The sequence below is a fragment of the Microtus oregoni genome, unplaced genomic scaffold (genome assembly GCF_018167655.1).
Source record: "Microtus oregoni isolate MIOR12 unplaced genomic scaffold, Mior012 000026F_ref0000081, whole genome shotgun sequence".
Classification (NCBI taxonomy): Eukaryota; Metazoa; Chordata; class Mammalia; order Rodentia; family Cricetidae; genus Microtus; species Microtus oregoni.
The window spans coordinates 3,664,996-3,684,256 of record NW_024543085.1 but is presented as its reverse complement, the minus strand read 5'-3'; the positions used below and the strand labels follow the sequence as shown (position 1 = coordinate 3,684,256).

Below are 19,261 nucleotides of genomic sequence, written 5' to 3'. Positions count from 1 at the left end.
GCAGAGAAGTGCCCTGTTTCCACTTTAATAAAGCCCGGCAAAATGCAAATTAAATACAAAATCAGTAGAAGAAATGAAATAATCAAATCAAAGCAGAGGTAGGAGACACTTCTGGGGGTGACAACTGTTTGCTTTCCTGATGGCGGTGACAGTTTGATGAGCACGTATGCATGCCAAACATCAATTTCAATAGCTTGCGTGCAGTATTTTGTGTCAGTTATATTTCAGTACAGCTGTTAAGTGAAGACACAGAGAAAATTACAGACTAGGGTCAATCTCTTGCTGACTCTAAGATGAGGAAATAAAACTGTCTCAAGAAGAACCATGTTGCCTGAGGATCGTCCCACAAACTTTTGTGTGTATGTAAGACCTGCCAAAAGGGGAACTGTCATGGTGTGATATTTGAAATTGTAACACGGCTGATAGAATCTTTCTCAAATATTTTCTGATAATTCCTTCAAAACTCTCTAAGATGAGCTCCTCTCAGCACAGTATTTCATCTCTTTGTCTGTCTCTGACCCACTGATTCTACTCTGAAGCGAGGAGAAAGCACCAGGGTGCAAGGCTCCACCTCCCCAGTACACTTTAATTTGCGTGTGGAGTTTCCACCTGGAAAATAGATACAGGTATGAAAACCCCTTACTGCTCCATGTCAGCACATGCAACGTCACAATACTGCAGTATACCTATAATATGTCAACTTGAAAAGTCACACAGTCGCCTTTCCAACTCTCTTCTAATCGTTCACGTTTAAAAACACGAGGCCATACTGAAACAGCGCAAACTGTAACTTACAATGTACTTATTGTTTCTCTGCTTTACACGGTCACATTTCTTGATTGTGAAGAATATAATTGGAAATAGATAATGGATGGTCTAACCAAACAGCCCAAAGTAATTTAGAAGTTTGGTATTTTTTTAAAAGGAATTTGCAGCTATCTTCTGAACTAACCTATCACCAGTGTGCTAGACTCCTTGGCTTAGCATCACTGTGAGTCAGTTGAGAACTTCTGCATGTACAGCGAGCCACACACAGATGGCATGTGGAAACCCAGAGACATGGGCCCAGGAATTTAAACAACTCAGAGTAGATAGGAAATGAACTAATGACCATTTGGAGACGTATTGGTTTACTTTTAGAAAAAAAAAATGGTATTATAAAATGCTGAGGTGTCTATTCTGGAAGCATCCAGTCTGACGTTTGTACAGACCATCATGTCAGTGAGAACGGAGGGGAAGCCATATCAGTCATAACAGTCTTTCTCAATTTCTGTGTACATAGTCCTGCTATGGCTGATTTCAAGTTACTCTCACTGTACTTGAAGCTGGAAAAAGTACACAATCAGCTCTTCTGAGCTTGATAGTGAGCGGTGAGAGCATCCAGTGGAAATATCTGACATGTGACTACAGTTCACCCCAGTCTTCTAAGAGAAAAGAAAAAAACTAAATCCATGTATTTTATTCCTTATGGATGGCTCTTCAACTCTGAAGCTGCCTTTCAACCCCTGGAAGTCATACCCTGAAAACATTATCTTTAGTAGAAATTACCCAACACCAGGGATTTGAAATATTGGGCAAATTGACTCCTTCTTTCAATCGTAGTTATCCAAAATGAACTGAAGTTAAGAGTTTACTGTAAATTCTCTAACAAATGAAAAGTAAATTACACCAACAAGACACAACGTTTCAGTACTGATCCCAGACAAGACTGGTTGTTAGTCAGAAGGGAGAAGGTTAGGGTAAAGCCACACGCATCTCCAATCCCTGACTTTGTGTGCTCCTCTTTGAAGTGGATGTATGGGCTTCTGTTGGCAATTTTCTTAGGGAACAGCATCACTTTGCATTAATAGGAATTAATAAGGTGAGGGAAAAAGCCATCTTTTTATGGTGTTGTCCACAAAGAGAGACTTTCTCCCAAGCCTTATATATAAGGAAAACTAACAGAAGAAAAGAAATTTATTAAAGTGGAATTTTCAACAAAAGGGGGAGAAACCAAGAGCAGTAACAGCTCCAGCATTTTAACGCAACTATAGCAAAGAAATCATAGGAGTAGCAAAAGAGCAGACATATACCCAAGTTCTGAGTCTGACTGCAGCTGCAGCACTGAGGGGTCTGTGTCCCACTGCAGGGTCCTAATGGTGCAGCACAAAGGAAGAAGAACACAGAGAATTAACAAAGGAGGAGGGCAACAACAGCACAAACCAAACCGCGTCATTCGTCAAGGCAAGGGCATAGGTGGTACACACAGAACATCCCCCCGGCCCCCGGGGCTTCTGACAAGAAGGTGAGGGGCCTGCCTCTCCTTAGAGGGGCTGTTTGATCTGAGAAGATGCAGCCATGTCTGTGGAAGAAAGCCAAGAACCAGTTACTCCAGTGCATCACACACACACACACACACACACACACACACACACACACACAAACACACACACGCGCACACACACAAACACACACACATGCACACGTACAATTTGTACTACAAATTCATTGACGTGAGTGTGTGAGCTGCTGCATATCTCTCTGACACCTCAGAGCCCAAACACTTCTTTGTAGTTCTAAGCTCTTCCATGGAGTGAAGAGAATTGAATACAGTGGACAAGGGCAGTAACATCTGGGAAATTCAGGCTAAATGGAGCATTACTACAGGGTCTCGGGAGCCGTTGGCTTCCTCGGGTCAGTTCCTACATATATAGTGCCATTACATTTGAGACCCATGAGTCATTTGGTCTATACAGATTGTACCAAAATGGTCTCCGATGTTATCATTTGTCTCCAAGGTGCCAGGGATTAAGTATGTCTTATTTCTTCTATATGTTTTATAACACATAGCACAGAACGTCAGTAATTGTGAAGGCATCAACTTTCCCTTTCTATAGATAAGTTGGGATAATGAGACCTTCCTCATGTAGGCTCTTTACATTTTTCAACAAAGACTATGTCCCAGTGAAGCAGGCATGAGGTTTCTCTGAGAGACAAGACAGACACTGTGTCTTTGCTGTTGGGCATGTGTCCTTCAAATCTGGCTTGACTTACCCGCTGTGTGACACTGGGGATGCTGTTCAAGCTCTCAGCCCACAAAGCCCTCTACTCACTGAAAATGAAGACTGAAAAGCAGTGGCGTTGGCATCACTTGAGAGATCACTGGAAGTACAGACACTCAGGTCTCACCCAGACTTACTGGCTCCACATTGCAGCTTCACAAGGTTCTCAGCGCACTGAGCAGCTTAAGGTTTGAGAAGCCCTGCTTGGTTTCCTTTGTTGTAAAGACTTACCCTGGTTTATAATGCTATGCATGCTGTGCTTATAGTATCTTCTGAACTCATTTATGCCCTTTCTGCTAACCTACTTTAGGATAAGTTGTATCCACTTCTTCCGCCAGATACCTGCTTGGCTCAGGAACAGGCTGCCTTCAAGCCTTACTTCCTATGTTCCTTCCTTAGAGATCTTCCATTTCTCTATCAGCTCCTAGGTAGCACTTCCTTACTATTGTTTCTTTTTATTTTTCTCCCTCTTTTTCATAGTAGTCATACTTTCCTGAGATTTCATTACTGCCATTGTTTGATTTTGGACTGGAATCTCTGCACAGCTGGTGCAAACACATCCCGAAATGATGGGGGTGTGCCAGGTCCCACACCTGTCACAAACGCTAATGTACTGGAAACACTGCTGAACGAGTGACTGAATGAGTCTCCCTCTGACGGTCTGCATGGATTAAACACAAGTCTACCTAGAGAGCACATACCACATTCTGATAACCAGTAGTTAGGCTTCTTACTACCAGTAACTTCTTTTTGAGTTCCTGCCTTACATGCCTGAGAGTTGCATCAGCTCTGCCTGCAAAGGTAGAAGGAGGAACTTGCAGAGATTTTCTGTTTAGCTCTGGCAGTGTGCTTGGCTTCTTAGCTGAATGTTCTGAAAGAAAGATGATCATCGAAGGCCAGTACAAACATGAACCAGCCACTGTTTCTCAGAGCAGCAATTCCAAAGCTTTAAGGCTCATGTTGATGATCCCAATTTTTGTTTATATGCCAATTCTGTGCTAATAGAGATGTGGTGGCCTGGGATCTTACATTTCAGACAAGTTTCAGGAGATCTGAATGGTGCTTGTCTGTGGCTCACACCAGACATGAGGGTCTTCATCTTGGTCCTGAACTACTGTGTGGGCTCAGAGGAAGACAAAATGCAGACTCCAGCACAGAAGTTCTGCTGTTGTGATTCTGGGATGCAGTCTGGGAGTTTGTGTAAGTAACAGCTTCCCAGGAGGTAAGAGCAAGGTGAACTATGGGGCAGGCTCCAGGGAATGACTCTACTACACCCAGTCGCTGCTCTAGGAAAGCCACTCTTCCTGTTCTAGATGACAGTTTCACTTTGCTTCAGATCAGCAAGATGGGAGCCATTATAAACATTTAGAGAGATCTGTGCCTCTGTTACAGACACAAACGAAGCCTCCTGCTCTTACTGACTGAGAAGCAGTTTCATGTCATTGGTGACAGCCAGTGTGCCTTCAGGTTTCGTTTGGAAATGATGACCCTCCTTGGAATCTTCCACTCCTTCTGCATAAGAAGAATGCAATTATAAATGGTCTACCTCTTCTGCTACCTTCTGGGCCTGTCGTACCCCAGGAAGTCTACTAGTCTTTGTATTTCCATCAGAATCATCTGACTAAGAAGTGAAGATCACCTGATCCTTGCACTGTAAAATATCTACTGTAGTTTAACCATGAGCGTGCTGTGTGTGTCTGTGAGTGTGTGCACATTGTAAAATATCTACTATAGTTTAACCATGTGCAGATTGTCTGTGTCTGTGAGTGTGTGCATGTGTGAACACAGGCCCCCTTGGAGACCAGAAGTGAGTGTTGGATCTCCTGGCACTGAAGTTATAGGTGGCTGTGAGCTGTGCAACATGGGGCTGGGAACCAAACCCAGATCCCTACACAAGCAGCCCATGCTCGTAACTGCTTACCTGTCTCTCCAGCCCTAGGTGCTTCCTTTCTAACCAGAGCAACAGAGGCATTATATGCAAATAAGTGTGTGGCAGACATGTTCTGCTCCACCAGTTTATTCAGCAAGAGAAACCCCAGGCACCATCAGCACAAAGCTACAGGGAGAGGCTAAAGCCAAGGGCATTACCATGTGTGCTACTTTCATTTTCTTCCCGTGTTCCATTATGATCTGTGGAGAGGGCAGATTTACCCACAGTGCACATTTTTTGTTTGTTTTCGGTTTTGTTTTTAAGTAAAAACTCCAAGTCATTTCCTTAACTAGGCAAGGATGGCCTACAACCCTGTATTAAATGCTCACGAGATTATCTCTGTGCAGACTTACAGAGTAACCAGAGTAGGAGGCCACATCTTAGGGAGGGCTACATCTGGACCTCAAGGTTTGGGACTCTGGGTGTGGCTTTAGTACCACCAGGCAAATCTCCTGTATCCAACACAAAAAGGAGTAGGCCTAAAGCCCTTATTTTAAGAACATTAACAAACAACATTTTGGCTCTCCATCCTCTTCTGGAATAATTTTATTGAACCTATTGACAAAAATCGCTTTGTAACTTTATCAAGTTACTCTATTATTGAAAGCAAAATGCTAGGTTAGCCTACAGCTACTTGGAGGATTTGAACTATTTCAGGGATTTTTTTTTTGTAGAAATGAAAATAGTATAAAATATTATCATATCTTTTTTATGTAAAAATCACTGCATTTACTATGATAGTTTTATTTTCAGTTTTTCTGAGATGGCTCTTTTAATGCATGCAGGACACAGCACAGAATATTTTTGATCAGGACACTTGTTTATTTATTCAAGGAACAATTATTATGGGCTTGGTATATAGAACACTGTGATGAAGGAGTAAAAGAATTCCCACAATCTGCAGTTCTCTAAGGAGTGCCAGAATGCTCACAAATGGCTTTACAGGACAAGGTAGAAAGCAAAGCAGGATACGTCGCTGGCACCCCAGATGTGCAGCAGGGGGCACAGTACTTGCATTTAAGAATGTGACATTTATCAGCTGGTCTCAAGAACAATGGCAATGGGTTTTTGATCCTACTGCACGTACTGGCTTTGGGCGAGCCTAGGCAGTTTAGATGCTCACCTTACTAGACCTGGATGGAGGTGGGTGGTCCTTGGACTTCCCACAGGTCAGGGAACCCTGATTGCTCTTCAGGCTGATGAGGGAGGGGGACTTGATCGGGGGAGGGGGAGGGAAATGGGAGGCGGTGGCGGGGAGGAAGCAGAAATCTTTAATAAATAAATAAAAATAAAAAAGAATGTGACATTTAAATAAGGGAAATGAGGCATATGAATATTTATACTTAATTATATACTGATAATATATGCTAAGAAGAACTCAATTCCCGTCAGTTGTGCGGGGCTTGGCATAGTTAAAAATTTCAATTAATATTAGATGGCAACTAAATACATGCCATAAAAGGGATTAAAGAGAAAAGCAGTTTTCAGGCCCTCCACTGAGTGATTTTTCTTATGTCTGGTTGGCTATGGGTTGGGCCTCCTCTGTCATATGGAAGCCAGAACAGGAGATGCTCTTTCTCCATGGAGATCAGCGATCCCAATTGTCTTGGCCTCCGAATGATGGAGTTAGGTTTGAACACACGCTCATTGTCACCAGTGCCTATTTTACTGTACACCTATATGAGCCCAGACTTGAGCTGCCAATTGACCGATGTATCATGAGAACAAAAACTTCTAGGTCAAGTAAGCGTATAGACCCAACTGTCTTCTTATCATGAGCACCAGCTACCATGGAAGCCAGATGGCCAGCAGAGCCTTTGAATTTAGCAGAGGGGAAGTTGGATATTCAAATATTATAGACTTCCCCGACTTCCTTCAAAAACACTTTCATCTGTCACTAAGAACATAGAGACTCCCCACTGCTGCCCACGTCTCTCCTCTAATTTGTAGGCTGAGAAACCTAGCTCTTTCTCATTAGTGCCCCTCTCCCTATCTTCCTCCCTCCCTCCCTCCTTCCTTCTCTCCCTCTCTCTGTCTCCCTCTTTCTCCCTTTCTCTCCCCCTCCCTTCTTACCTCTCCTTTCCTTTCTCCCTTCTTTCTTCTTCCTGTTCTTTTAATAAACTAAGTCAATTAGACTTATGTCCAAGTTTCCTGCCTGGGAAACCTTTCTGGTTTTGTTTGCTTGCTTTAAAGCCATGTGTTTGTCTCCTCTGTTTATTTGTAGATGCCTTCTTGGGTTAACAATCTATGAGGAACCCTCACAAGGGAACCACAGTTTGCTCAGATACTGATAACCCAACAGCCTCTTCCCTACTCTGTACTAAAGATATTGATCCTATAATAAGATGTGATCCTATAATCACACGTTTGGGTAGACATGCCAGTAAGGTCACTTTTATCAGCTTTGTTTAAAATACTTGGCAGAGAAGCCTTCCATGTCATGTAAAATAGCCACTGGAGTCCAAAAGTGTCAGATAATATACCCACTCTTATCTAATCCTAAAAAAATTGTTTACAATTAGAAGGTCATTTTGTTTTTCTATATATATTTTTGTAAAGCAAAATGGGAAAAACATAGAAATCTTTAATATAATATTTGTTTAGTCAAATCTAGCAGAACATCAAATCCCTTAAACCCTTTACTAATTTACAATTCTCTTACTTCTGATAAGATTCCCTTTTCAATGGTCTGACTTCATTTACAGACTTTCATCTTGTCAGAGAGAAACTAAAAATTAAAAACTAGTCATAATCCTTGTACATCAGTTGGAAGTATATCTTAGGTGGGAAACGCATGCTATCCAGGTAGCATATGCAAGGCCACATGGGGAGTAATTCCTCCCTGTTTGGTTCTCATATTTCAAATGGTGGTATACTTACTTTTTCAGTCTTTATTACACACCAGAGTAGAAAAAATTTAAAGCCCCCAACAAACCTTCATTCTCACTGTTTCTGGGTCTTGACTCATAAGAAAGTGTCCAATGAGAATTTAGAAAACAGTAACTAAGAACTGCCATCTCTGATGCCAACAACCAGAACAGCCAAGCCATCGGCACACTGCTTTTTGACATTTACATCAGTGCAATTTTTAAAGCAGTATGCTCATAAGGCAGCAAGAGCCATAACTGAATTGAACTTGGACAAGTGTTGTTTCAATAAACTCAGTAAGGAGAAGATGATGGTGATGATAATGGCAGTGATTGCAGTAATGCCTGTGCCATCAAATCCCATGTTCAAGTTCTGTTCCTCATCCTAGATCTCTTCCATACCACAGGATGTCCATCCAGGAGTGTACCACCTCTTCTTGACCTCCTGCCACTGTCACTGCCTGACCCCTACATCCTCATCACCACTGAACTCCGCATCCCCCCTTTTCAAATGTGTATTGGATGCATCTATGGAAAACCGACCCTTCCTTCCCTCATCTGTCGTTCCAGTCCTCATTCACTTCCACAGCTCTAATTTAGACTTGCAGATTTTCTCTACCTGATCAGTGGCTCCACAAATTACTGGCCAGATCTTGAAAACCCAAAAATGCTGTAACCCGGGGCTCATCTCAGACTTGTGTCCCAGGTTGAATTTTAACAAGCTAAGTGAATTGATGACAAGGGACAGGTGTGGGAACTAGTGATCAAAACTAGTATCCTTCCTATCTATCGATCTATCTATCGACCTATTGATCTATCTATCTATCAGTATCTACTATCTATCTATATAGTCTGGTATCTATCTTCTGTTTAATTTACATTCTGCATCCCATCTTTCTGATGTCCCTCTGCTCTTTCAACATTTCCAAAACATGTGCATTAGGGAAGGCTCAGCTCAAAACACCTTTGCCTATAACAATACAGCATTCAGAAACAACTTGTATCTCTGTGAGGCGAGTGTTCGAGAAGGACCTTGGCAGCGCACTAGCTGATTCTCTTCCAGTCTACAATCCGCTTGACCAGGGCTAAGAGGCCTCTTGTCATTGCCTTTCCCAGCAGGGCCAAAGACTTTGCTCTGAGCCCAGGAACCGGATTTCGGTTTTATTTTTGAACGACAATATTCACCTTGTTCTTTAGTTCCTTTAACAATGGCCAAGATGTCCTCTGGGGGTGGCATCCACCTTCATTCTATTTGTCCAGTATCTTGTCCCTCTCTGGATTGTAGCTGCCTTGGCTATGAAGTTGTGCCTTCATTTTTACACCAATCTCATCCAGATTTATGTAACATGCATGCACACACACACACACACACACACACTCACCAATAAACATTTTCCAAGCATCTAATATGTATCACTATGGACAGTAATAATAAGTTAAAAATCACCTGTCCTTATCACAGTATCACAAACCCGTTACAGGTGTTTTTGAAATAATGGCTTACTGCATTACTGTTTATCTCTGTTAGTACCCATGTTTAAAGCTATCAATTACAGCAACATCTCCTTAGGTGGCTTCATTAAATCTTCTAGAAGGAGGCTCTCTCTGAGAAAGTATCACCTTTGAACACAAAGGAGTTCTAAAGATCTGGTATAGTGTTTTATAGACCATAAAGTATCAACTGTTTATTGACAGAAGTGATGAATGAATGAACCAACACATGCTTTTACCTGCATTTCCTGCAGATGGCTGTGAGGTGTGTGGTAAGCTTGTTAGAAATGAATAGTTTTTATTTTCTTCATTAAAAAAAAAGAAAAGACTGCATTACAACTTGATATACCATGTTTTGTTGATATCCCTGGGAGGGCTGCCCTTTTCTGAAGCGAAATGAAGGAGGAGTGGTTTGGGGTGTGGTGGGGACTGGGAGGAGAGGAGGGAGGGGAAACTGCAGTCTGGATGTAATGTATGAGAGAGAGAAAGACTGAATAAGAGCATGTCTGCCTCAGTATTTAAATATCTACCATGTTTTACTTATGCTTTTATTAGCATATATTGTTTTCATTGTGACATTTTCATGTATATAATGCATTTTGATCCTGTTTACCCCCATTATGTACTCTGGTTACCCTCCCACTCCTGCTGACCCCCTTTCTCTGCACAGCTCGTCACCCTCCTGCTTTTCTGTCTTTTTGTGTGATTGTGGTTGTGTGTGTGTGTCTCAACATGCTAAAGAGTGCAATTCTGTATGTCTTGGTGCAGTGTGGGCTCAGAGGAGATTTCAAATTTACTTTCCCTCTGAAGAAGAAAAACCCAGCGTTATACTCATGGCTTTCTGCCATGTTTGGCTGAGGATCAAGAAGTGTCTATCTTCTTGGCCCAAGGCAACCTTGGTGATTCCCTGCAAATGGGGCCAGGCATCCATGTGCTGCTGTTCTCATCTTCGGGTCAAGGGTGCATCACAGAGTCCTCCTATGTGCCACAATTGTCTTAAACTCTGTCTTCACTAGCTCCTAATGAAATAAGGAAAGAGTTTGGACTAATACGACATAGTACCTAGCATAAATCTCTAGTCAATGTCTTACCCAGCTACCTAATTTTTTTTAAAAAAAATTCCATTTACAGGAACAAAACAGGGGCATTTTAAAAATCTATCACATCACTCTGTCACATTCATTAAAATAATGTCAAGTAAGGATGATGTTTAGATAAGTTAATGTTTTACGTCCCCATCCCAATTATTTTTTTTATTTGATACTGGCAAAAATGTGGATAAGGATTTTCTTATGTTAGAAACAAAATTGGAACATAGAAATATATGCTCCAATCAGGTTCTTTTTAGAAAGCCTTTTTCCACAATTTTTTTGTATAAGAATTCTTTCACTAACACTTGAGCCCTAATGCAAGGTTCCACTGAGGCCTCGTGAAGCTACTGGGATGTCCGTCTGAGCTGGACCCCAGATTAAATGAAGAATTTCCATTGTTCCACAAGGACGTGGTTTTTCCAATCTTACACTGAAGCCTACTGCCAAGCAAGTGGCTTCTCTGGAAGGAGGCGCTGCATCCATTGCCAAAACAGATGCTTGATTTGTGAACAGTGCCGTAAGAGGTGAAAGTTTTAACTGATCAATTAATGTGATATATAAGGAATAAAAAAAAAACTATATTGTGATCTTAGTTGCCAAAGAATGTGACCTTCAAATATTTATGTTTTATTATTTTTAATTATATGTATGTATATCTATGTGTGGGTGTGTGCCTCAGATGCTCTCAGAGGCCAGAGGAAGGCACTAGATCCCCTGGAACTGGAGTTACAGGTAGTTGTAAAGTTAGCTGTCATGGGTCCTAAGAACTGAACTCAGGTGAATCATCTCTCAAACCAGAGGAGACTGAATTTTAATCAGCTTTAAACTCATGTCTTCAGATTCTCTAAAATCCAATGAACTGATAGCATCCTGTGAAATTCTCCTCCTATACTGACAATGTAGCATTGTTTGAATAAACACAATTTGATATTATTCGTTTTCGGTAGTAAGAGGGCCTGCTTGTTTCATTCCCGGCTGCTTAGCCCCAAAATAATCACACAGAAACTGTGTTAATTAAATCACTGCTTGGCCCATTAACTCTAGCTTCTTATTGGCTAACTCTTACATATTAATTTAACCCACTTCTACTAATCTGTGTATCATCATGTGGGTGTGGCTTACTGGGTAAAGTTCTGTCCATCTCCAGCAGGGCTACGTGGCTTCTCTCTGACCCCACCTCCTTTCTCCCAGCATTCCATTTAGTTTTTCCCACCTAGCTCTGTTCCTCTATAGCTCTGTTATAGACTCAAAGCAGTTCCCTTATTAACCAATGATATTCACAGCATACAGAGGGGAATCCCACATCACCTCCCCTTTTCTGTTTAAATGAAAAGGAAGGTTTTAACATTAACATGGTAAAATTACATAAAACAGTTATCAAGCAAGAATTCAATGGTAATCACAGCATACAGAGGGAAATCCTCTATCAATTTTTCTCTATAGCTTTTGGTTATTTTGTTACTCTTTCACCATTATTAATTCTTTAAAACCTTCCCATTAGTTTCTAATTTACCAAATCACCAAGAGAAATGACAGTATTTTCATCAAAGTGGCTAAAGAGTGCCTAAGCCTTATGCAGTTTCAGAGAGTCTTGGTGAATCAGATTGTGAGTAAGAATAAAAGACCTAAGTGTACTCTATTGGGTGTTAAACCCCTATAATTATTCATTTTCTGAGGCCATTCAGAGAACCAAGTGGTGTCAGCACAAGTTTCTAAGCAATTTTAATTTCCTCAGATGATCATTCCCTGGGTGGTAGATCAGAGAAGTGCAGACTATACCACATATGTGGATGTTATGAAGTATTATGTCAAGAGCAAAAAACCTGATTATGATCTCCATGGAAGGCTAACTTTCTGGAGCAGAACTCTGGACTCTAATCTGAAATACAGGAGGATCTAGAAGTCAGGCATACTCTCATGTTTCCCTTGAGAACTCTGCTACCTGCCAAAAGTTTCAGCGGTCACTTCTCCTGCTGCATTTGGGGTCATTTGGGGAGGGGTCTCACCTTCTTAAATAACAGATATTGATACATGGGAAGATGGGTACCAATTCCAAGTATGATGGGATTATGCCGGAGGTAATTAGGGAACTTGGAAGATGATATTGATATTAAAAATAAGTTGAAATAGAAAAATAAAGATACTTGATGAGAAAAATAGATGAACTAGTTAGCATACACAGGTGTTATTCATTGTATATGAAACATCATACATAATGAGAGAATCTCATTATAGAGATGAGAGAATATACAGTAGGGTGACAATGATGTTTTTATCTACTTTTCATGACTTGTTCATGTTTTATAATTATATTAAATGCAAAAGCAACATTTCAATAGCGATTATTAAGAATAAAATATCAGGTCGTCGGGAGATAACTCATAAACTTGAGGAACTGAGTTTAGATCCCCAGCAAAATATGATAACCAGGTGTGGGGAACACATCTACCACCCAGTGCATGGGCTGGGGCAGAGAGACAGGGGGATTGCTACATCTCATTGGTCAGCCAGCTCACAGGATTGGTGAGCACAGGTTCAGTAAAAGACCTTGTCTCAAGCAATAAGTAGCGAGCAGTTGAGGAGGACAGTGTGCACTAACCTCTGGCCTCCACCCACGCATTCACACTCACATGCCCATGCACAAGTGCAACCACTAACACCGACACACACATCCGACACACTCCAAAAACAAATACATGGAAACTTTAAGTTCTAATGAAATACTGAGTGAGATGAAATGCCCCCATTTATTAATAAATAGAACTTGATGATGATAACAAAACTACAGATGGTCAACAAACATATTTGAAAACAAGGTAGCAATTAATATTATTATCATCCTGCATGCCATTTATTAAAAACAAGCACCGGAGACCTTCTTTTCTGACTATGTTGATTATATTGTTGATGTGCTAGAGAATGCTGCTATCATCACAATAGAAGATTGTATAATTACAACTACAGTGTGAGGTTTTTATAGATGAAGACATTTTGGAAAGTTCTTATTATGACTTAGCCTTGAAATCGGGGTGAACTCTGTGAGATCAATACACATTCCATACATTTCAGGGCAACATAGATGTTGGTGTGACTGTGTCTTTGAAGACTTAACGCTCCCACAGCAAAGCAGGAAGAGAGAGTGAATACAGTCCTTTATGACTGAGATGGGCTGAATGAATCGTGTCATGTATAGAGTACCTTTCCGGCTCATATATTTGCATGGCTTGGGTAACTCTAATAATGCAGACTTTGATCTCGCTTTGTCCTGGTGTTCAAAAATTTTACACACTTATTTAGATGAAGATACAAGTACGTAAGTATGCTTATTAAATTTGATAATGACATCTACATGCTCTATGAGAAAAAATTAAGATCCCTTCCCATTTGATAAATACCTAAATCAACATGTGAAATAGCATATGACTACAATAACAATAAGAGCAGATTTGCAATGACCACATCATGCTCATTCAACTGCTTTGCCAACATAAATTTCCCATTTTCAGCATAGTGAAAACATGAGCTTCGGTTATGTTCCGTGTGAAATTGAGACAATGACAAATGCTCGTGAGGCTTCGATGATGCCGTCAATTCAAAATTGGGGCAACAATTAATTCACAAATTCAAGAACATTCTCCCAATGCTTACTACATGGATTCAATTTCAAATTCAGTTCCCATCTTCAAGGGATAGGGGTTTGGATTCTTCAAGCATCCTCTGACTGTGTGCAGTAGTAACTACACTTAGCTCTTTGAGATTTTTATACATTAGGCTACTCTTGCATTTTTAACCAATGATAATAAGTCACAGTAGCATCCCCTGTGCACTGTGTGATATTCTAGCTGTTTATATTAAAGCTTTTATAAAAAATATCCATGTTTATAAGTAAAACTATCCTTTCAAGTGCTTTGTTAATATAATTAAGCTTTTAAACTCTAAGAGCATGTCCTTGGTCTATTATGATTAACTTAGAAATAGTTAATTGATTATTCTAAACTCAATCAAGAAAAGGAGGGAAATGCCACAAGCAGATGCTGTGAATCAGAAGTGGCCTATAGAAAAAAAATCAGAAATTGCAAAACAAATTGTAGTACTTTAAGTTATAAATATTTAATTTATGCCATTATATTTGGGAATTATTTTATATTTTTATTTAAGAGATTTGTTGCTCTCAACATGAGTAGACGGGGGTTTGCAAGCTTTCTATTTACAATGCAGTATTTTTGAAAGAGACATGAAGTATGCCAATTTCCTTCTGGCTCTCGGAAGACATTTTTTAGTTTGAGCATTAAATCCTGGCAAAGGAATAGAAGAATTTATGTGCACCATGAGGTATGAACAGATGTGTTAACTGGATTCTGAAGTCTTTTAAAAGATTTTATTTTTTTAAGCAAATAGGCAATTTTTTGAGAGCAGACTGAGGTTCTGTGAAGTGTTAAGGACGACCATGACTGTTTTCAACAGTGCACTTATACATGAAAAAACATTCAAAATGGAATCATAAAGACTGAAACACGACATTCTTTTATACCTTAACACTCATCTACTTTATTAAGACAAGATCATAAATCTGCCTGGAATCTTACATTCAAAACAAGGGCAAGGCATTCTAAGCTACTCCTAATTCATTCCTCTCAGAATTCAAACTGCATGTGCTGTGTTTTGGGAAATGATTCTTTTCTTTGCTGCCAATTGTCTTTCATTCCAGTGAAGGCAGCGTTTAGTGGAGATCTTCTCTCTGGCCCTGCTCCCTACTCTCAGTAGGGCTCGGCTGTAACGAAGTGGAACTCACTGCAGTTTGACTGGGGTGGGGCGAACTGCCTCCCTCCTTTAAAACAATTCACTGGGCTAAAATAACAGCAAACAACGACAACACAAACATTTAAGAAGGTGAAGGAAAGGACAGTGGTGTCTTATAAGAACTGCCTCTGTCCCCAGAGTGCTGAGAGCACAGGTCAGCTTTTCCAGCTAGTTCTCAAAGAGGGTCATCAACTGGGAAGTCGGTCATAGAATTCCATGCTGCCAACTGCACCCCATGAAACTGAGCAGACACAACCGCATCTTTGTGCAGAGACAGCTAAATGTCTTAGCTAGAAGCCAGGGGAGCCCCCAAGAAATGTGATTGCATTATTCCAGCCCTCAAATAAATGGTAAATATTATGCAACTTTGTTGTTCTTACCATCACCCCTCAAAGACCTTCTGAAGCATTCAAAGTAACAGGTGGCAGAAGATGCATGCTGCCCCAAATCCCAAGGGGGATTTGCTAAAGTGAAGCAGCTTTACCCGCAACAAGACCCTTTCCTTTTACTCCTCGAAAACTGAAGGCAGAGCGTGCGGTGTGGTGTCCAGAGGCCTGTCAGCATACGCTGCTCATGTTTGACACACCACCAGGAGGCGCCCCTGAGGAAATTTTGATCTATTTTATTTCTGACAGAAAAATATAGCACACTGCTCAGGGCAGTTCTCCATGATTCTCAGGGTATTTTCTGGTGCTACGCATGTGTGTGTGTGTGAGTGTGTGTAACTGAGTCTCACTAAGTAGTACCAGCTGACCTTGAACTCATGACCTGCCTGCCTCAGCCTGCCAAGTGTTTGGGTTTAAGAATGCGCCTCCGTGTTCTGCTTAGCCACAGTTCCCTCAACCAAATTGCCTAGTTTTCTATGAAAATAGTGTACTTGCCTATGAAAATGGATCATTTGAAAAAAATAAAAGTGCAAAGTTTTGCACCTCTTTGTCAATAAAGCACATGTAGTTAGAAAGGTTCTTAGGGAAAAGCCGAAAGGTGCATCGGCAACCAAAGGGCTGATTCGCCATGGGTGCCGTGTGGAGGATGGTTGTTTCCTTTATTTGAAGCTTGTTATTATTATCAAGTATATTATTATTTTCCCCCAAGCTAAGACTGACAGCTGGGGGTCACATGCTGCTAGCTATAGGTCACAGGCTCATGTCTGTTTTTGAGGAAAGGGATTTCTAGCTTCTTGTTAAAAAAAAAAAAAAGAGCCAGGAGATGCAGAAAAATTGGGTCCATGTTGCTACTGAGCTCCAACAGCTAGAATTAGGAGGAAGACTACGTGCATCTGAACAATGGGGTACTCGCTACCTGGTCACGACAAGCCTCTGCTCCACGTTCATTCACACCACCTCTTGGGGGCACTTGTGTGTGGGAGTCCCGGAGAACACAATCAACGTAAGACAACGACTGTGACTCTATCAAGGTGGCTTTCCCCTCTCTCCACCCGTTTAGTCTTCAGCTATCCCTTTGCAGGTTAAATTAGAGCATGCCTACATCCTGTCCCAGAAGTTTCTGGACACCAAGAATGTGAAAAAGGTTTGGTAACGGACTCCTTTAAGTAACAATGGCGAACATCTGCTAAAATTCCTAATGATAGCAATAGTTTGAGACCTGATTTCTCAACTTTGTCAGCTCTCTTAAATAAACTAGATACTTGAGAAATTAAAAGTCAGGCTAGAGACCAAGCCAAAGTCGAGCAGCGAAAAGCTGGGTTCAGTGGAATTTCAGTCCTTCCCTGTTTCTTTTAGGTCTAAGCTAATGGAGATGCTTACTTTTATTAAGGAAGATGCATGGTCTTCAATGAGCCAACTCAAGGAAGGGTGGTATTGTTATTTCCAGTGATCCATTGCTAGATATTACAGCTCAACATGAAGTAAGCATAAGTAAGGATATAACAGGTGCATGCAGATCTGGCGGCATTTTTACAGTTCTCTTGTGTGATTTGCATCCCACCATGGCCTTTACAAAGGGCAATGCTTACCTTGTTAATGGCCCCAGATCGCCCGAGTCTTGGCTTCCAGCGTCACTGGGAGTGCTCACTGATTTCGAAGAGGGAGACATAGGGGTTGGGACTAAATAATGAAAATAACAGGTATCCCATGTTAAAAAATGCAGCGGCTGCACTGGGGAAGAGCAGTGTCAGACAAATCAAAACAAATGGGCCCAAATGAAAGTGGTTGTATGGCCAGGAGAGATTGAGATGGGATAAGGAAAAAAAAAAGGAAAGAAAAGGAAGAAAGTCAAGTGAATTTTCCATATTTTGGAAAATGAAAGTCTGAAATGAATTTAGACAGAATTAACTTAGGGATTCCAAGGCCATGTGCACCTAATGAAGTAAAATGGAGAACCGCAATAGCTATCCAGATAGTTCATCTGACTTACGTTCCTCTGGTAGGGACTAACTAGATGATTCTAATTCTTCACTTTATTTTGTTAGTATAGATGTGACCTATTTAACATAGTAGTTGTCTGTAAAACTTTAAACACTATGATTTAGGGGAGCCTAAATAATTTTAAATGCCCAAGAAGGGCGAGAATCTGTTGAGGGTCTAATTTAGAGAGAAATGTATGGGTTCTTGATATGCAAACAACTTTGTGCTAAGACTAAGTGACAGAGAGAAAGGGTAAATGTTGAACCCGGTAATTAAAAAATCTCTTTCAAAACAAAGGAAAATGCCAGGCTGCTTTATTTTACATTTAATGAGTGGTTTCATCTCAGCCTACTCTCTGCTTCATCTGGGACTGGCTTCCCGTTGTCCCGGCAGCCCCATGGATGCTGACACAAGCGCAGGGGTTACCTGCCAGGCTGAGGGTGGGAGAAGGATGCTCAAAGGCTCAGGCCAACTGACTCTCTGAGCAAAGAAAATAAAGGGAAAGCGAAACAAAACTAAGGAAACAAAAATGCACTTTTTCTCTCCAGCCTTCACATCAAGCCAAATGTCCTTCAGCCGTTGGCTGCACCCAATAGGCAAGATGGCTCCAGGCCAGCCAATTTGCAGATTCATATCACACATGCCAAGGAAGACATGTGCAGGAAGAAGCTTCAGTGCACGCGAATAGCATCCCATTTGGTTTCAATCATATGCAATTTCCTTCTATTTATTTAATAGGGTAAAGGGCTTAACAAGTTTTTTTTTTCTTTCTTAAAATCCTGCACCACAATGTCAGGACTGTTAAGGAGCTGGGTATTTTTATGTGACTGTTCAATTAATTCCTTGATTACCCTTCATGCTAAGGCAGAGGGCAAGCTGGAGAGATGGATTAAAAATTATCCCATTGGAAGGAATTCATGGGTAGCTGATGACATAGTTATGGACTGGGGATACCCAAGTATTTTGTTTTTAATGTTTAATCACCCAGCTTTATGCAGGGTAAGGCACAATAGGATATACGATTACTGTATTTAATAAGTGTTGACATAGCAACCACATTCCAAAGACTATTTTGAAGCAAAAATATAATTAATCAATGGATGTCTAATTTACATCACATGTCAGATAAGTACGAAGAAGCTTGTCAACTTCTCAGAGAAGAACTACCAGCCAAATCCCCTATAGAGTCCATCTTACATGACAAGGAGTTAAACAAAATCTAGTTTTATGAGGGCTTATTATAGCAGCAGAGATTTAATTTTACATATCCCAACTGAGATAGAATAAAATTCTTTTCAGTAGTACTTTAGTTTCATGTTTATGTATTAACATAATTATGTATTTATGTAATACTTTCAGATGGATATGTTCTTTTTTTATTTACACTGATAGGAATAATTGCTTTACATGGGTAATTTTTTCTTAGTTTAATTAACTATGAGAATAAAGGGAATTTTATTTTAATGTAGAAGCAAAGAAAGGAATTAAAAAACGAAGCATTTTAAACAGCCCTGATAAAGCGTTTATTCCTATTCATCATTTAGATAGTTTTGTTTATTAATGCATTGGATATTATATAGTTTTACAGACACCCTCAGATTATTTTTAGATGTATGAAAAATAAATAATAATTGTAAAAAACAACACATGAAAGATACGCAAACGAGTGGCAGAA

General features: G+C 40.5%; 1 protein-coding gene across 5 annotated transcripts in view; it reads right to left on the bottom strand.

The window, feature by feature from the left end:
- Dync1i1 (dynein cytoplasmic 1 intermediate chain 1) overlaps nt 1-19,261 on the bottom strand; it is a 317,505-nt gene that overhangs the window by 252,012 nt on the left and 46,232 nt on the right. For 2 of the 5 annotated variants that reach the window (XM_041675565.1, XM_041675564.1), the window contains exons 4-5: nt 17,196-17,286; nt 2,073-2,132 (exon numbers count right to left, since the gene is read on the bottom strand). In XM_041675565.1, the coding sequence (XP_041531499.1) occupies nt 2,073-2,132; nt 17,196-17,286 (151 nt within the window). The remainder of the gene's footprint in view (nt 1-2,072; nt 2,133-17,195; nt 17,287-19,261) is intronic. The other 3 variants (XM_041675566.1, XM_041675567.1, XM_041675568.1) reach the window with 3 other exon arrangements.